The sequence below is a fragment of the Sminthopsis crassicaudata genome, chromosome 5 (genome assembly GCF_048593235.1).
Source record: "Sminthopsis crassicaudata isolate SCR6 chromosome 5, ASM4859323v1, whole genome shotgun sequence".
Lineage (NCBI taxonomy): Eukaryota > Metazoa > Chordata > Mammalia > Dasyuromorphia > Dasyuridae > Sminthopsis > Sminthopsis crassicaudata.
Window position 1 is genome coordinate 141623952 of NC_133621.1, and position 17357 is coordinate 141641308.

At 31.5% G+C, this 17357-nt stretch overlaps 1 protein-coding gene across 1 annotated transcript in view; it reads left to right on the forward strand.

The window, feature by feature from the left end:
• The window catches only part of COG5 (component of oligomeric golgi complex 5), a 344010-nt gene that overhangs the window by 116268 nt on the left and 210385 nt on the right, over positions 1–17357 (forward strand). Inside the window, exon 7 of the mRNA XM_074268349.1 lies at positions 17181–17311. Within this exon, the coding sequence (XP_074124450.1) occupies positions 17181–17311 (131 nt within the window). The remainder of the gene's footprint in view (positions 1–17180; positions 17312–17357) is intronic.

Sequence of the window (17357 nt, forward strand, 5' to 3'; positions counted from 1 at the left end):
GTGATTTATACAGCACCACAAGTTTCAGAGATGAGATCTTCTTGATTCCAAATTTATTTCTCTGTACACTACTGCAGAAGGGTCAGATTTTGATCTCGATGAGGAGCCAGGAGACATTAGTTTTAATCCTACTCATGGGTCTTGTGTGATCTACTCAAGTCTCTTATCTTCCAGAGCTTTAGTGTGTGTATGTGTAAAATAGACATAACATTAACTAGTAGCAGTATCCATTTCATAGAGTTGTTTTGAGGAAATTTATTTTACAATTATAAAGGTTACTATATAAATGAGTTATGAGAAAAAATAAACAAAGTTTATAGACACACACACACACACACACACACACACACACACACACACACACCCCAGTGTTTTTTTCCAATCTGCAGAATGACAGTCATTTCCCTCCCTTAATAATTGTATAATAAAACATTGTATTTGCAGGTGGGTAATGTTCAAAGATCATGGCATTCCAAAATTTTTTAGTTTTGGGCCAGTCACTTCTGATTAAAATTCTTCCTTATGGGGCCAGAGAGAAGGAGTGGTATTTGCTTGCTGCTTCATGGTGCCCTTAGTCCTGTGGTAATAGGGAGGTGGCAAACTGAGGATATACAGACAGTGGCTGTACTAGAGCTCTCCACTCTCCTTGCAAGTCCTGGATTAGATTTCTGATTAGCAAAGGGCTAATAGCACTTTAGGAGAATAAACTACATTTGTATTGGCTGTTATTTCAATCAATACAAAATATGATTGTTAAATTTTTACTGCAGGCTAGGAAGAAGAGTCCTTTCATTCTGTTATTCTCGATATGTAATTCAACTTATTCCCTTTACTACCTCAAATATTCCAATCTCTGAGAAAAAATTCTCTTAAAAATTTCAAACTAACCAACAAACTTTAATAAATTATTTTTGCAAAGTGGCTTTGAGAACTTGAATAAGGTTGGTATATGCACAGCTCTATTTTTTTTTTATCACTATAGTGACAACTTTATCTTCATTTACTGCTTCACTGCAGAAAAGATAAGCATAAGTTTTATTTTATCTCCAACGTTTTTAGCCTAGAAATGTGATTTTTAGCAATGTATTCAAAAAATTCTGCAAAACAATTTGAATTTCCATCAGCCTTTAAATTTTTTTTTAAATGAACCTAGTGCTGGTATTCAAGGAAGTTAGTTTTTACTCTTTTTTTAGATTAACCATGTGTCTTAAGACTTATCTGTCAGGTGGATATCTTTCTTCCATATATCATATTGTTCAGATCTTTCTTACTTTTCTCTGTCTTATTTCTTATAGATTTTTGAGTACATGTTCATCCTATTATAATCTCTAACTATTTTGATTATTAACTTCTCTTTCAATTGCACAATCTTTATCACATCTTTCTCTTCAACACCATGCCATGGACATTTAATAAATAATTATTAAATTGAATTTGTGAAGATAAAATTAGGTAATTTTGAAAATTTAAAACTGCCAGTGAAAGATAGAGATAATGGTTATTTCTTACTAATTACTGACTTAATTTTAAACAGATATGACCTATTTTAGAATTGTTAAGAAATATTTTATCACTTTTGTCTTTAATCATTCCTGATAAGAATTCATCCTGTGAAGAGATTCCAGAACCGCCTTCATTATTCCTGTCTAGTGTTAAATATTGTTGTTATGGTTTTTCTTATATGTTTACATATAACTTACATAGTTTAAGACTGTTTCCTTTTGTTTTATTTTTAATTGAGATAAAGAACAGTTGCTTGTCAGTCTCTCATCAGTAACCTTTTACATGCTTTAAAATAGCCATTTGAGTTTTGCTTCTACAAACTAAATTATTTTCATTCCCTTTTTGTTCTTTTCTGTGAGTCTTATTCTCTACTGCTTTAGTCATGTGGTTTACTCAGTTTCTTTTGGTCTCCAAACTTTTCATGACCCATTTTAAAAAAATCTTTCTTATATAACTGATAATTATTTTAAAGAAGGAAGAATTTTTGTCTCGCCACATAACAGTTAATATTTTTTATACACAGAACAATTTAAAAACATAAGTCTGGAATGATGCGGTGTTCAGTAAGTATTAATTTATGAAAAGCTTAGCAAAATTGGTGTTTCATATTTTTCCCTTTATACATCTTAAACTTTTTTCTATTTAGCATATATAAAATGAATACATTTGTGTTATCTGGTAGAAATATGTTAATTAAAGCCTCTTCTTTCCTCTTAAAATAAAAAAATGCCCTCATTTCTGAAGTTTTTCCTATTTTTATTGAATGAAATAAATCTTATCTTTCAAACTTCTAAGAAAAGAATATGTTACATTAAATACTTTTAAAAATACATACCAAAGACCTAACCATTTACTTTTTCTTAAAACAACAACAACAACAACAAACAAACAAACAAAAAAAACACTTATATATGCAATTTTTTGAAGGTAGAATTAGGTTGGTGACTACACAAAGTCAGGGGGTCCCTTAATTAATCAACTTAGCAGCAGTACTTTGCCTTTCATCATACTCTGAAGTGACGAGTAATAATCAGATGAAGAGAAGAAAAAGTCTTTGATTAACTCAGTATTAGAAGTGTCTCTTGAGTTCACCATTGGCCAAGTGGAAGGGAGAATTCTTGGATGGAGTAGTTAAAGAGGGATTCAGAGGTTTGAGAAGAATCTATTAGGGCAGGAGTGGGAAATGTCCAGCCTGTGGGCCATGTAAAGCCCACAAAATCATTTGGGTTAGCCCTGCCAAGGCAATTGCAGGTGACAACAGCCTCCCACGTCTTGGGGTCTTTACAGTGATAATTTTGTTTGGCCTGTGAATGATATTATAAATATCCAAATAGGCCTTAGCAGAAAAAAAGTTCCCCATCGCAAATATTTTAAAGGACTGGCTTCACAATTTCAAGCTTGTTCTGTTAACTGAACTTTTACTAAACTTCGTAAATATTATATAATTTATATTGCCATTGTAATACCATAAATTTTAACTCCAAGATGACTTGTATCATTCAATGGCAGTAGAAAAATTCTTGAACTACTGATTAGCTAATAGCATTGTGGGGACTTCTTTTTTGTAGTGGTTGAACTACCTCATTGAAGACTTTTCCAGATTCTATGATTGGATGGTGAGATGAGAGAGAACAAAAATGAAAAGCTAATGTGGAATTTGAGAAGGGATCTTGGCCAGAAATAGAGAAATTAAGTAGAGGGATGGGTTTTTATGGGTAGGAGAGGATAAGTGATTATAAGAACTTAATATGTCTTTATATGTGGTGCCAGTAGTTTTTGTAGTATATATTGTTTCTGTTTCTGAAGTAAAATATTCTTAAAATGGGCTTAAATTTACCCAAGTATTTCCTGACTCTTCTTTGTACACATGGTATGTGATTTGCAGAAATTTCCAGAGTTGATTTTATTTTAGCAACTCAAGTAACTTTATATTAATTTATTTATCTATTTCTTTAGCCATTTTTATTTATTTATTTATCCGTGCATTTACTCATTCACTCATTAATAAATTTATTTATTTATTTACTCATTCATTTATCTATTCATTCTTTTTTTTTTTTTTTTTTTTTTTTTGCTGAGGCAGTTGGGGTTAAGTGACTTACCCAGGGTTACACAGCTAGGAAATGTTAAGTGTCTAAGACCAGATTTGAACTCAGGTCCTCCTGATTTCAGGGCTGGTGCTCTATTCGCTGTGCCACTTAGCTGCCCCCCTTTCTTTATTTATAAAGAAACTATTGTTAACCTACCTGATTCCTAGTTTAAGAAAACCCCAAATAATTTAAATCTTCATTTACCGATAGGGATTTAACACATTTATATGATAACTTATTTAAATTATTGACCCAGACACATTTTATGGGGAGAATTTGTGATCTCCTTAGATTGGTAGCATTAGCAATTAAGGAACAGGATGTGCTGCTGTCTCAGGTTCAGTCCTGTTGTTGGTAGATTAGTGTTTCATAATTTTGTCACCACATATATTTTGCCATCACAAAAGAACTACTATATATATTTTTGTATATATTGGTCTTTGTCCTTTTTAAAAAAAAATATCTTTAGAATATAGATCTTGTAAGAGTATTGTTTTATGTACTTGTTGTATGTACTCTTTTTATAGCCCTTTGAAAATAGTTTGAGATTATTCTCCAGAATGTTTGGACCAGTGGTTACAAATTTTTGTCTGAGGCTCACCCTAGCAAAAAAGGAAAACTTTATCATTATTTTGCCCTGTGTGATCACATTATTTTTGTTTGTTGCCATGTGAAAAGATATGTTTTAAGATATGGAGGTATTTTGAGCTTTATCAGTAGAGATTGTATGTATATTCAGTCTTTTTGAAATATTCAACTAAATATTGAAGAAATATTCTGACATTTAAGGTTCTGAAAGACCTTGTTTCAAGAAATATTCTAACTAATCTACCTTTTAATGTATGCCCTTTTTCACTTCATAAATCTACCAAATCAGGCAATTTAAAATGACCTGATCTTATTTTGTGTTTTTCTGTTTCAATTTCCTTTACAAGTTAATCAACCATGTCTTACCACTTATATGTATCTGTATCTCAAGATTCTGTCCTTGACCTTTCTTTCTTCTCATTCTATACTTTTTCTTGATAATCTCATCTGCTTCTATTATCTCTATATCTATAATGCTCAATTCTAGTTATCCCATAGGCATCTCAAACCCAATATTTATAAAATAGAACTCATCTTTTCTTCTAAGTCCACTATTCCTAATGTTCCTTTTTTTTTGAGATTACCACTATTTTCATTGAGTCATACATGTTTGTAAGTTATGTATAACTCTTTATTTTTACTTACTATACCTCATGTCTAACTATTTGTCAGATGTTGATGACTCCACCTTCTCAATTTCTCTTAGATACTTCCCCCTTCTTCCCACTTATACCATATTTACTTAGTTCAGATTCTCTTCACATCTCACCAGGATTATTGCCATAATTATTTCCTTGCTTTCTGTCTCTGTCTCCAGTCTATCTTTTACAACCATTATAACTAATCCTCAGTATTTTTTTAAACTGAATTGTGGCCCCATTATCTAAGAATGAAGCAGATATCATTTAAACTTTTTTCATGTACAGCCTCATTGCCATATTTGTGGAAAGCTATCTGTGGAAAGGGAGAAGAAATGTTTTTGCAGACAGACAGAAGCTATTATAGAAAGGCAGAGTATAGAGGGAAAGAGAGTTCTTCAATAAGAAATAATGGGGAGAGAATTCAAGAAAAGAAATATAGTCTTTCCCAAATTCTTTTTGCTTCTGGTGACAAAGTTAATGATAGCAAAAGTCATGATTCAATTCAATAAACATGCATTAAGGTGCTGACTGTATGGAAAATATTAGATAAGCATTTGAGGAAGATACAGAGAATCTGACAGATTTTATTCTGTGAAGGAATCACTCTTGAACTATATCTTTTTTATTAGTTTGTCTGAAAAATCTAAGGCTCCAAAACTAGATTTATTGGGGTAGTTATTTGCATTGTAATATGATTATATTAATTTTATAATAAAAATGATTAAGTGCTTCTTTAAATAGAATTTCCTTACAGTTTTTTTTCTTATATAGAGAAGGCAATCATGAATATAGGATATTATCTAGATTAGTGCCTCTTAAAAAAAATATGTTTCTTTCCTAGTGCCATGTTACTCCACATTCCCATTGTCCTTTCCCACCCCTGTGCCATATCACTTTCTACTATCTCCAGCACAGTCAAAAACTTTATTCTAATGTGTCAAAATAGTGATTTTGACCCTTTGGCCAGAAGGATGGTGATGGCTTTGGTTTGTGGATAGTGATGCCAAAGAGTGGTAAAACATCACTATTTAAATCATTTACTTTTAGTAATATTAAATCATTTTCCTTTTCCCTCTTTTATAATCCATTAATTCTAAAGTTTAGGTTGTGATTTCATATAGATCTCAAATTCAAATAGTATGGCCACTAAACAGATCCCATGAAGGTCACATATTGATTTAGAAAACCACTTATTAACATTTATCTGTTGTCTATTTACATATTTTGGATATTTACCAATTATATTTTAATATGATTTGAGCAAGTTTTCAACTATATTCAGCTTATGGGCAAAGTGTGGCATCTCTGTGGTATTCCATTCAAATCTTATATATCCTTACCTCATATGTTTATTCTTTATGTGATATAAGAAAAATCCACTGAGTTTGGATCCATTTTCCTATTGTTTGAAATGGTAAAAATTATTTTAAAATATTTATATTAATATTTTTCCAAGAGTATTTAACATACTACATTTAAAAATAATTCATAATAAGTATGATGTATTTAATTAAAATATTGATTTAGTGCTTTTCATTAATAGTATCTTTTGTGAATTAATATAATTTTCTTGATTTTTATTCTTGGATGATGTCATGGATATATACACCACAGTCATTTCATATCATTTTAGTACCCAGTAAATCTCTTAAAAGGAAGAGTCACTTCTTTTCATGATCTCATTTTATTGTGTCTCTTCTCTTTAAGTTGGGCCACTCTTTTCCTTGATGGCAGCTATCTGCCAGTGTGTTTGATCAGCTGCTGTGGTTTCCCAGCCAGCTGTTGTGCTGTTAAGTTGCTCCCTACTGAGCCTCATTTTATCTTTGGATCATTTTATTTGATTTCTCAGTGGGCAAATTGAATAAACTTTTGTTGAACGAAATTGTCAAATTGCATCTACCTTCCTTGAATAGTTTACGATGTAGTTGTAATTTCTTCACCTTGCATGTTCTAACTATGCTAACTTTAATGGATAAAGAATTAACTTTCCAAAGAGCAATTATTTATTCCTTAGAATAATTTTTTTATTATCAAATTTTTTTGTGACAACTGAAATTTTTCTTAAAAATGGGAGTACAACAATATTATCAGTTCTAAGCTCTATAAAGAAGGTAAAATATAGGGGCATCTAGTTTGGTGTAGTAGATAGGAGGATCTGAGTTCAAATCTGACCTCATACACTTAAAACAATTCCTGGCTATGTGACTCTAGGCAAGCCACTTAACCCCAATTGCCTCAGCCCCCCCCCCCAAAAAAAAAAAGAAAAAAAAAAAGAAAAAAGGAAAAGAAAAGAAGAAGAAAGAAAAAAAAGGTAAAATATGTTCAGTGTAAGCATGTGACTTTTAGCAAGTTACTAACCTCCAAAATAGGTTACTTATCTTTAAAATGAATGTTGGAATACATGACACCTAAACCCCTTTAGCACTAACTCCTACAAACTTCTAAAACAAGGTGATTAAGTGAAATTTAAGTCAGATCATTGGAATTTGAGATCTGGCTCTCCTACTGCCTAGCTTTGCAATGTTGAAGACTGACTTTAATTTCCCTAAGCTTCAGATATCTTATTTATAAAATAAAGATAACATATGCTCTGTCTATGTGTTTGAATTGTTGAAAGTGATGTGAACTTGATGTCTTTTTCCTTATCAGGAAAAAGCCCAAATGGTGATTATCAGATATAACCAATTCTTAGACTATCCTGTTGATATAGAGTGATTGTGCTGATGGAACTCTTGCCTAATCCTCAAACCTCTGTGCATCTTTAAACAACCTTTGAGATATTGATTAGCATATCCTTTAGACACTTCTGCATCTGCCAGGTTCATTCTATCTGGCTCCTCTTTGATCCCTACCTTTCTCTCTGTCTTGATCACCCTTCCTTCTGAGTTTCTGCCTTTACTTCTCTGTTGAAACCCCAAAGCTGTATTTCCTCTGTAAAAAGATCTACTCAGGATGAAGATCTTTGCTAAGTTCTTTTCAGGACTAAGCCCACTGTGAGGTTACTCTCTCTCCATAGTGCCTTCTCTCTAATGGAATCTTTCTCATTTTAGCTAACTGATTAATCTGCTAAATTCTTCTATGGATCTAACCTCCTAGTCAATAGCTTACTCCCACATCATGGAGTATTTCTTTTCTCCTGGTTAATTTTGAGTTCCCCTAGGGAATTTGTTTTTCATATGCTGCTCTCCTACTCTCTTTCATAATGTCTATTGTATCCCTTCACTTTGTATCTATAATCTATTTAATATAATTTAATCTATTATAAATCTACTTTTTACGAAAGATAATGGCCATTGTGAATTTGTCATATGTTTATTTCAAACTAGGAATTCCTACCCCGACTCATAACAAGGATTTAATGAAATACTAACATATGGCTGTATTTTGTAAATTGTGGTGCTTCTTCAAAATAAAATAGTTCTATTTCTGCTATTATCACTACTTTGCTGAGTTTTAAAAGCACATTGAGATTCCAGGAGTATGTATAGCAAAAATACTATAATTTCTGGGTTTCTTGTCTCTTAAGGCATCTTCTACTTATTTTTTTTTTTTTTAAGTCATAGAGTTTAGAGCTGGAAAGGACTTTAAAAGACATCCAGTCTAACTTTCTAGCAAATGTCTTGTATAACTTCTGTGCCAGCAGTCATCCAGGAGGGTCCTCCCCCCTTTTTTTCTTATCATTTTCAAGATTGAAAAATTCTTCATTTTTCAAGGCAACTCATTTCAGTTTTAGACAACTTTGATTATTATAAATCTGCCCCCTCCTACTTCATATTCTTTAGTCCTATCTTTTCCCTCTGAAGCTATTGAAAATAAAATGAATCTCTCTTATACGTAAAAGCTATTATGTGTGTCTACATGCACATATAATACATAGTATTTTATATGTATACACAATATATACACATATATCTTTGAAGTAGGCTGTCATTCCCTGTAAGTCTTTCTTTTGCAGGATGATCACCCCCAGTTTCTTATATGAAATAACAGTGATAATATTACTCTGTGAACTTTTTTTTTTAAATTTGTTCCAATTTGTCAATGCTCTCCTTAAAGTGTCTCCTGTGGAACCTGCTTTAGTACTCCTGATGTATTTTCATCTAACAGTGTATAGTAGAACCTTCTTTGTTAACACTAGTTAATTATGCTTTAACTATTTTGGCTATTACAACATGCAGTTGACTTACTTTAAACTTTCATTTCTTCATACACATAGTAAATACTTAATCTATATTTCCTTTAGTATATTTTCCTATATTATCTATATACAGTCTTTTTTTTTTTCACTTTTTCACTTTTACTGAAACCACTTTAACTCAGATTGCTGACACCCTTATTTTTATTCTTCCTTTTAGTCTTTTCCTTTAGCACTATATCCTTAAAACTATCTGTTATGATTATATTATTATATTATATTATTTATATTACTCTACTATCAAAAAACCTTTAGTAATTCCTCTGACCTTCAGGAGGTCTTATTCCAGTCTACTTTTCTAGCATTATTTGTATACCACTTCCTTTTCACAAATCCTGCATTCAAAAAAAAAAAAAAAAAAATGGACTGCCAGTCTTTCTTATCCTGTTTTCTTCTACCTTGGCCTGTTTTTGTGGCCCCTGAAATATGGGGTCTTTCTCTCCTTACATCTTTATGTGCTGAATTCTCTCCCATTAAGCCACTACTTATCTATCACTTCCTCTATGAAGTCATTACTGAAGCCTGTAAGTTGAAAGTGATCAAATTTTCTTGTAGCTAAACTTTGATCTTTCTTGTGATGTACTACATTTTTGCTTCTATTATTATTTTTACTTAACAGTTCTTCCTGTTAGATTGCAATATACATGTTAGTAAAAGGGTGTATGTGTGTGTGTGTCCTAGTATGTATATTTTTGTCTCAATTCCTAACATAATGCCTTGTACATTTTAGGCATCCAGTAAATATTCACTGAATCGAATTGAGTTAAATTTTAGAAAAATTATCTTTCAAGGATACAAGACTACAAATAAAAATGGCCAGAAGATAGTTGGAGACAGAACAAAACAATCTGTTAGTAGGAGATAACTAGAGCTGTAGATTTGCCATACTTTGAACTACATGAGTTGATCAGCATTCTGAGAAACACTGTCCTAAATCTTTGCTTTTATACTTTCCCTGTGTTATTTCTACTTCATTTTACTCATCCAGTTTTCTTTCAATTAAATTAAATTTAACTTGACTTTGTATTATATATTGAAATTCATTTGTGACTGCAATGAGCCTTTGGATTGGCTGTATAATTACTGAAAATTGTGATTCCTGTCTTGTTTTAATCATAGAAAATTGCAAAAATGTTTCAATTCATGGATTCTGCACTTGAACACTGTACTTAGCTTGAATCTCAAAAAGCTTTCTACCTGCTGTGATTATTGATGTTACTTGGCATCTTTTCAAAAGAATCTTCAGTGAATTTCCTAACTTGTTTTGTAAAACTGATCCTTAATGAAGAAAATACTTCATTTGGCAGAATTAAACATCACAAAACATGGTAGAATTTTATTATAATTTGGCTGAGATATTTGAAATAAAGCCAATGTGGAATACTATAGAAAACCAAAAGTATGTTGTTTATATTTTTAATTATTTATTATTATTTTATAGACTATTAAAGCTATTGAATGAAATCTTATTAACTTGGATACTATTAAAATTTTGGTATTTCAACTGGTAATGACATGTATATTACAAAGCTAAAACAAAATAATTTCATAAACATGATTTCAGAGGAAGGTTGTTTAACTTTCCTAAGATTAAAAAGAACAAACTAATTTTTTTAACCTGAGGCATTTGGGATTAAGTGACTTGCCCAGGGTCACATATCTAGAAAGAGTTAAGTGTCTGAGGCCAAAGCAAATTATATTCAAAGACTGCAAAACACAGGATTCTATGTATTATTAATTGTTACCATTGCCATTTCTTTTTATGTAAATGATTTGCTACTGATAGTTGGGTTAATTATATTGAAAGACAGCCTCAAATAGTGGCTAGAGAACTGACCCTGTAGTTTAGAAGACCTATGTTCAAGGCCTCTGTCACAGACTGTGTTATTGTAAGTAACTTTTTAAACCTTTTATTCAGCTCTCTAAGGCTCAGAGTTGCAGGGTATGTCAGCATTAGTTGAACTTTCCTTATTAGGAGTTCCCAATGAAAATACCAGTTTGGTCCCAAAACAAAATTAGTGTCCCCTCTTATGTCATCATCAATCCCAAAGTACTTCATTAAAAGTTTTGTTTGTATTATCTTTTACATGTGAAAGTTATAAAGTCAGATAGAAATTTGGACATTCACTCATTCATAACAATATTTCTTTCCTTTTTTTTCTGTGTGAATTAATTTTTTTTTACTTGTAATTTTATTTCACATTTTTTCTAAGTGTTAAAGGTACTTTAGAAAGAATTTCCTAATTTTTGTGTGTATAAACAAAGGTACATAGTAAGGTCAGGTGAATTTCCTCAAAGTACAAAGAGTGATCATCTTCAGACTATATCTGAGACTTCCTTTTTCCTACTTATGACTTGACTTACATGTAGCTCATCCTGTTTTACTGGCATTGTGTTTTCTTTCCTGCCTGTTTTATGACTCATTTTTCCCCTTATTGGATTGTCTCACAATTACTTCCAAATATGTTTCCTTTAGCTTTATTCCTCTTGCTTTCTTATTTATTGTACTTTATGGGTCAGTGAACAAATTGAGTCCCTGTTGCTCAGTTCTGTTCTTGTTGTTATGGAGAACACATAAAGATAAGTGAAGTTCCTATAAGTGTATGGATAGAGCATAAGCAGGAAGCACCAGTCTCAAAAGAACCTAATTCTACTGCATATAAGGCCTGTCTCAAAGTGTAGGCCTGGAAAATCTGGGAATGCCAACCTGAGGAGTTTGGGATTGCAGTAATAAATCATTTTAAGTTCTTAAGGAAGAAAATGATGTTTTTCGAAAATTATTTGTCAGTGACATATTGAGTGAATTTGATTGGAAAATTAGAAGCATGAAGAACATCTAAGAGATTGTTTCAGAACTCTGTTTCCATGAGATAATGAGGACCTAGATTAGGGCAGTAAAAGTGGTACTGAAGAAGAAATAAGTCCTTGTGAAAGCAGAATCAGTTGAAATTTGTGTTTGATAAGATAGATTGAAAAAAGAGAAGTTAGGGAGTCAAAAGTGACTTTGAACCGTGTCATTAAACATTTTGTATTTCATTCATGCACTTCATACTATGTCAGTGTGATATAATTCAAAAGAAACATCAGTATAGAAGGGAGATGGGCAGAGGTACTACCAATATCAAGTAAAGTATTTTTCTACTGGAACAATAAGTAAGATCATTCATTAGAGTTTTACAGATTTAACTAGTCTACACTTTTCATTTGTTCTACTTCATCTTTCACTTTGACTTGTAAAAAATAGGAAATCTATTGAATGTTGGTATACATTGTCTGTTCTTTAAATTAAATAGGACTGTCAAATACATAAAGTTCTGTTCATTATCTCCTTAAGGATAATATTTTAATTGTAACACCTTTTTTTTTTTTTTAACCTATTCACTTTTCCTCTAGTGCTTTTTCCTGATACTTTGAGCCAGTTTCTTCCAATCTTTATTTCTTTGATCTTTAAATTGCTTGCCTCATTGTCTACCCAGAATTATATTACATTTCCATTTCAGAATGTCTTGCCTTAGCACTAATTTCAAAGGGCAAAGTTACATTGCCCACGGAAACTTTAAGAAGTTCTAACCTCTTCTCTTTGTCACAAATCATCAGTGATTTTCTTTTCTTTGCCAGAAACTATTTCAGTACTATTTCATATAAATTAGGTTTAAAAAATACTCTTTCTTAACTTGATTTTACTTGATGGGTCTGTAATAAATGTTGCTGCATCGGGGAATATGGTATTCTTTGTATGGTAGCTTTGTCTAGGCCATAATCATTATTATTCCATCCTAGAGTTGAAAAAATTCTTAAATGTATGGTCTTCTTACCAGTCATCATGGATTTAATTATCATCTTTATTATAATGATTCTCAAATCTAACTTCTCTGTTAATCTCCTTTTCGAATTTCCAACTTCCTTTTAGATATTTAAAATCTGGTGTCCATTAGATAGCTTAAATTCAACATGTCTAAAAATAATTTCTTTATTTTACCTTCTGAATTATCCCACCTTCCAGACTTCTTTGTTACTGTCAAGCATACCACTGTCCTCCTCTTCTCCCAGGTTCACAACTTAAGATGTCATCCTTTGATTTCTCACTATTTTTCATCCCTCTCCCCCAACCTGTTATTAAGGTCTGTCAATTTCACCTTAGTAGCATCTCTAGAACATGTCTCTTTATCTCCTTACTCCTGTTATCATCCAAGTGCAGACTTTTATCACCTCAGGCCTAGATTATTACAGTAGCCAACTGATAAATCTACCTGAAGAAATCTCTCCCCACTCCACTCCATCATCCATTTAGCCACCAAAGTGATTTTTCTAAAGTGTAGGTCTAACCACATTACTTTCCATTTGCCACTCAATAAATTCTAGAAGTGTTCTATATTTTCTGCTTCAAATACAAAAATTCTCTGCTGTTCATAGCACTTCATAACATAACATCTCCTCCCTTTCCTGCATCACTGAGTGTTACAATTTATTCCCCATTGTGTCCTATTTGATCCATTGACACTGATCTTCTTGCTATTCCACTGATAAGGTACTTCATCTTTGAGCTTTAGGTATTTTCTCTGACTCTCTCCCTTACCTAGAATGCTTTCCTATCTCCTGGCTTCTTTGGTTATCTTCAAGTCCATCTTCTACAAAAAGTCTTTCCTAGCTCCTCTTTTTTTTTTTTTAAGTGCTTTACTGTTTATTAATTCTTATTTATTCTTTATGTAGCTTATTTGTACATTGTACATTATGTACAAATAATTTTTGTTGTCTCCGCTATTAAATTGTGAACTCCTTGAGGGCAATGAATGTCTTTTGCCTTTCTTTATATTCAGTTCTGGGAACTCTGGTTTTGAAATATATTGATAAACTAGAGAATTGCCAAGGAGAACAACCAAAAAAAGAAAAGAAAAGAAAAGGAAATATGGATAAGCAAAAAAAAAAAAAAAAAAAAAAAAAAAAAGCCATAAATTTTATCATGAAAATTATGACATTCCTGCTTTGGAAGAACTAAATCTTGTATCTCAAAAGTTAGTCTTTGTAATGGTTGATGCCAAATCTTTACAGTGGATTTCCTAAATGGGTGGTTGTAATGATGAAGAGGAGCAGGAGCCAACAAATCAGAGTCATAGCAGATATGATGACTTTTTTTGACAGTCAACAATTTTTCATTAGATACAGGATTTTATGTACACTGAAGCAAATATGAGGTCATAAGATATGCATTCTGCCCTCGGTTTTAAAACCATATAGACTGTAAGCAGTTGAACTGTTTGAAATCAAACATATTTCTATGGATTTCAAACTAATTAGCTGTCCATTCAATTTAAATTTTTTTTTTTTATTTCTAGCAGTGTTCTTTAAAGTGAAGTGAGATTAAAAACAATCAGCATAGAATTTTAGATACCTTGAATTCTCCAGAGCTTAAACTCTTGATAAACTTTTATTTGCTTTATCAGTAAAGAAATACATATGTTGAAAAACTATATTATTAGGCATCCACCCTATAATTCCTACTGCTGTCACTTTGTCCCCCAAAGTGCTTAACTCATCATCACTTTTATTGTCATTCAACTTTTGTATAAAATTTCATATTTAAAAAGGTATTGATTTAGTTTTAGTAAAGTTAAAGTACAAAAAAATCCCATTTCAGGTCTCTCTGTAGTTTATTATTGATGTGCTATTTCTTCAAGGCACATTAAGGTATCTCAAAGTGCATATTCTTTTTCTTTCTTTTTTAAAATTTCTTTTGTGTGTGTGTGTGTATGTGTGTGTGTGTGTGTGTGTGTGTGTGTAAGACAGTATTTATTCTTGCTTCATCAAGCAATAAAATTCAATAATAGCTCACATTTTCCAGTTATCTACTAGAATACATCCTGATTTTTTTTTATTTTTATTTTTTATAATATTATCCCTTGTATTCATTTTTCCAAATTATCCCCCCCCCCTACTCCCTCCTCCCGATGACAGGCAATCTCATACATTTTACATGTGTTACAATATAACCTAGATACAATACATGTGTGTAAGTACCATTTTCTTGTTGCACAATAAGCATTAGATTCCGAAGGTACAAGTAACCTGGGCAGACAGACAGTAGTGCTAACAATTTACATTCACTTCCCAGTGTTCCTTCTCTGGGTATAGCTACCTCTGTCCATCATTGATCAACTGGAAGTGAGTTGGATCTTCTTTATGTTGAAGATTTCCACTTCCATCAGAATACATCCTCATACAGTATTGTTGTTGAAGTGTATAGTGATCTTCTGGTTCTGCTCATTTCACTCAGCATCAGTTGAATACATCCTGATTTTTAAACCATGTAGTTAGGGAACACTAATTATGCTAATAAGAAAACTATATTTTTAGTGACACTATACATTTAAAATATCTAAGTTTCTTTATATATGTGTATATCAGTAAAAAAAAAAAAACAACAACAACAAAACCCCCCCCCCAAAAACATAATAGTGAATTACTCAACACACATTGGGGGCAAAAACAAAAACCTTAACTTTCAAGGTGGGGGGAGAAAGAAAGGAGAAAGAGAGAATGCAAGAACAAGACCAGGAGACAGAAAGAAAGAGAGAGAATACTGAAGAGAGTTCAGGAAGATAGGAGAAAGTGTCACGAAAACCTAGAAAGAGGAGAGAATCCAAAAGGAAAGGATGATTGACATGTCAAAGTTTATAGAGAGATCAAGTAGTTGAGGAATAAGAAAAGACCATTATATTTGGCAACTAAGACATCATTGGTAACTTTAGAGAGAGAGCAATTTTAGTTTATTATCTCTAGGTCATCGCATGGTTTGCTAGCCTTTTGGAAATAGTTCCAAATTTCTCTGGTTAGATGGTTAGATCATTTTACAACCCCACCCGATAGTATCTTAGTGTCCCAATTTCATTTTCTGTTATATTAGCCAATATGATAGATGTGAGGTGATATTTCAAAATTGTTTTAATTTACATTTCTCTGATCAGTAGTGATTTAGAGCAATTTTTTAACATGACTATAGATAGCTTTGATTTCTTCATCTGAAAATTGCCTTTCATATCCTTTGACCACTTATAAATTGGGCAATGAATTATATTCTTATAAGTTTGAGAAAATTTTTTTTTGAATAAGCAGTCTTTATCAAAGGAATTTGTTGTAAAAAAAAAGTTTCTACCAGTTTTTTGCTTTCCTTCTCATCTTAGCTACATTGGTTTTGTTTCTGCAAAATCCTTTTAAATTTAATATAATAAATATTATCCATTTTATTTTCTGTAATCCTCTCTACCACCTTGTTCTTTCCTCATATATAAATGTGACAATTAAATTGTTCCATGTTCCCCTATTTTGTTTATATCACACCCCCCCTTTTTTTTGTCTGCATAATGCCCATTTTGACCTATCATGGTATAAAGTATGAGTTGTTGGTCTATACTTAGTTTTTGCGAAAATACTTTACGTTTTCCCAGTAATTTTTTTTTAAAATCAAATAACGACTTGTCCCTAAAACTATGTTCATTTACTACTATGTATTGGATACCTAATTTATTACACTGACTATGCCAGATTGTTTTGATGATTACTGCTTTGTGATACAGTTTAAGATCTGATACAGCTAAGACATCCCCTTTATAATTTTTTTCAATGATTCCTTTGATAGTCTTTTGTTCTTCAAATAAATTCTAAATAATTTTTTTTTTAATTCTGTAAAATAAATTTTTAGTGGCTTGATAGGTATAGTATTGGATAAGTAAATTAAAAATTTTGGTAATTTTATCCTATCGCTCAGCTTTTTCATGAGCAGTTAGTTTTTTTTCAGTTGTTTAGATCTGACTTTTGTATGAAAAGTGTTTTGTAATTATGTCCATATAATTCCTGGGTTAATTTTCTATTCTTTTAAGGAATGTCTTTGGACTTCAGGAGGAATAAAGGATAGATAGAAAATGAAAAAGCCAGAAATGTCAACAAAAGATATTTTGAAAAATAGATTTCATATTTGACATGCTAGTGACTAGAGAGATTTGCTATTATGAAAAAGAATTTTAAAAATTTTCAAGAATTATTTTAAATGGAAAAAAACTTAAATTAATTACAATTTGTGTAATTTGAATGCTATATGATAGTAAATGCTATAATGTTTTTATATTTTCACTTCTAAAATTTTTAAATATGTGTTTTTTCCCCAAATAGATTATCTTTCTCAAGGAATTGATCTCTCGGGAATAGAAGTAATAGAAAATGATCTACTTTTTGTTGCAAGAGCTCGACTTGAGGTTGAAAATCAGGCTAAACGTTTACTTGAGCAAGGAGTGGAGACTCAGGTAAAGAAAAAAGATTAAAAATTTTGAAAATGAAAGAAATATATAG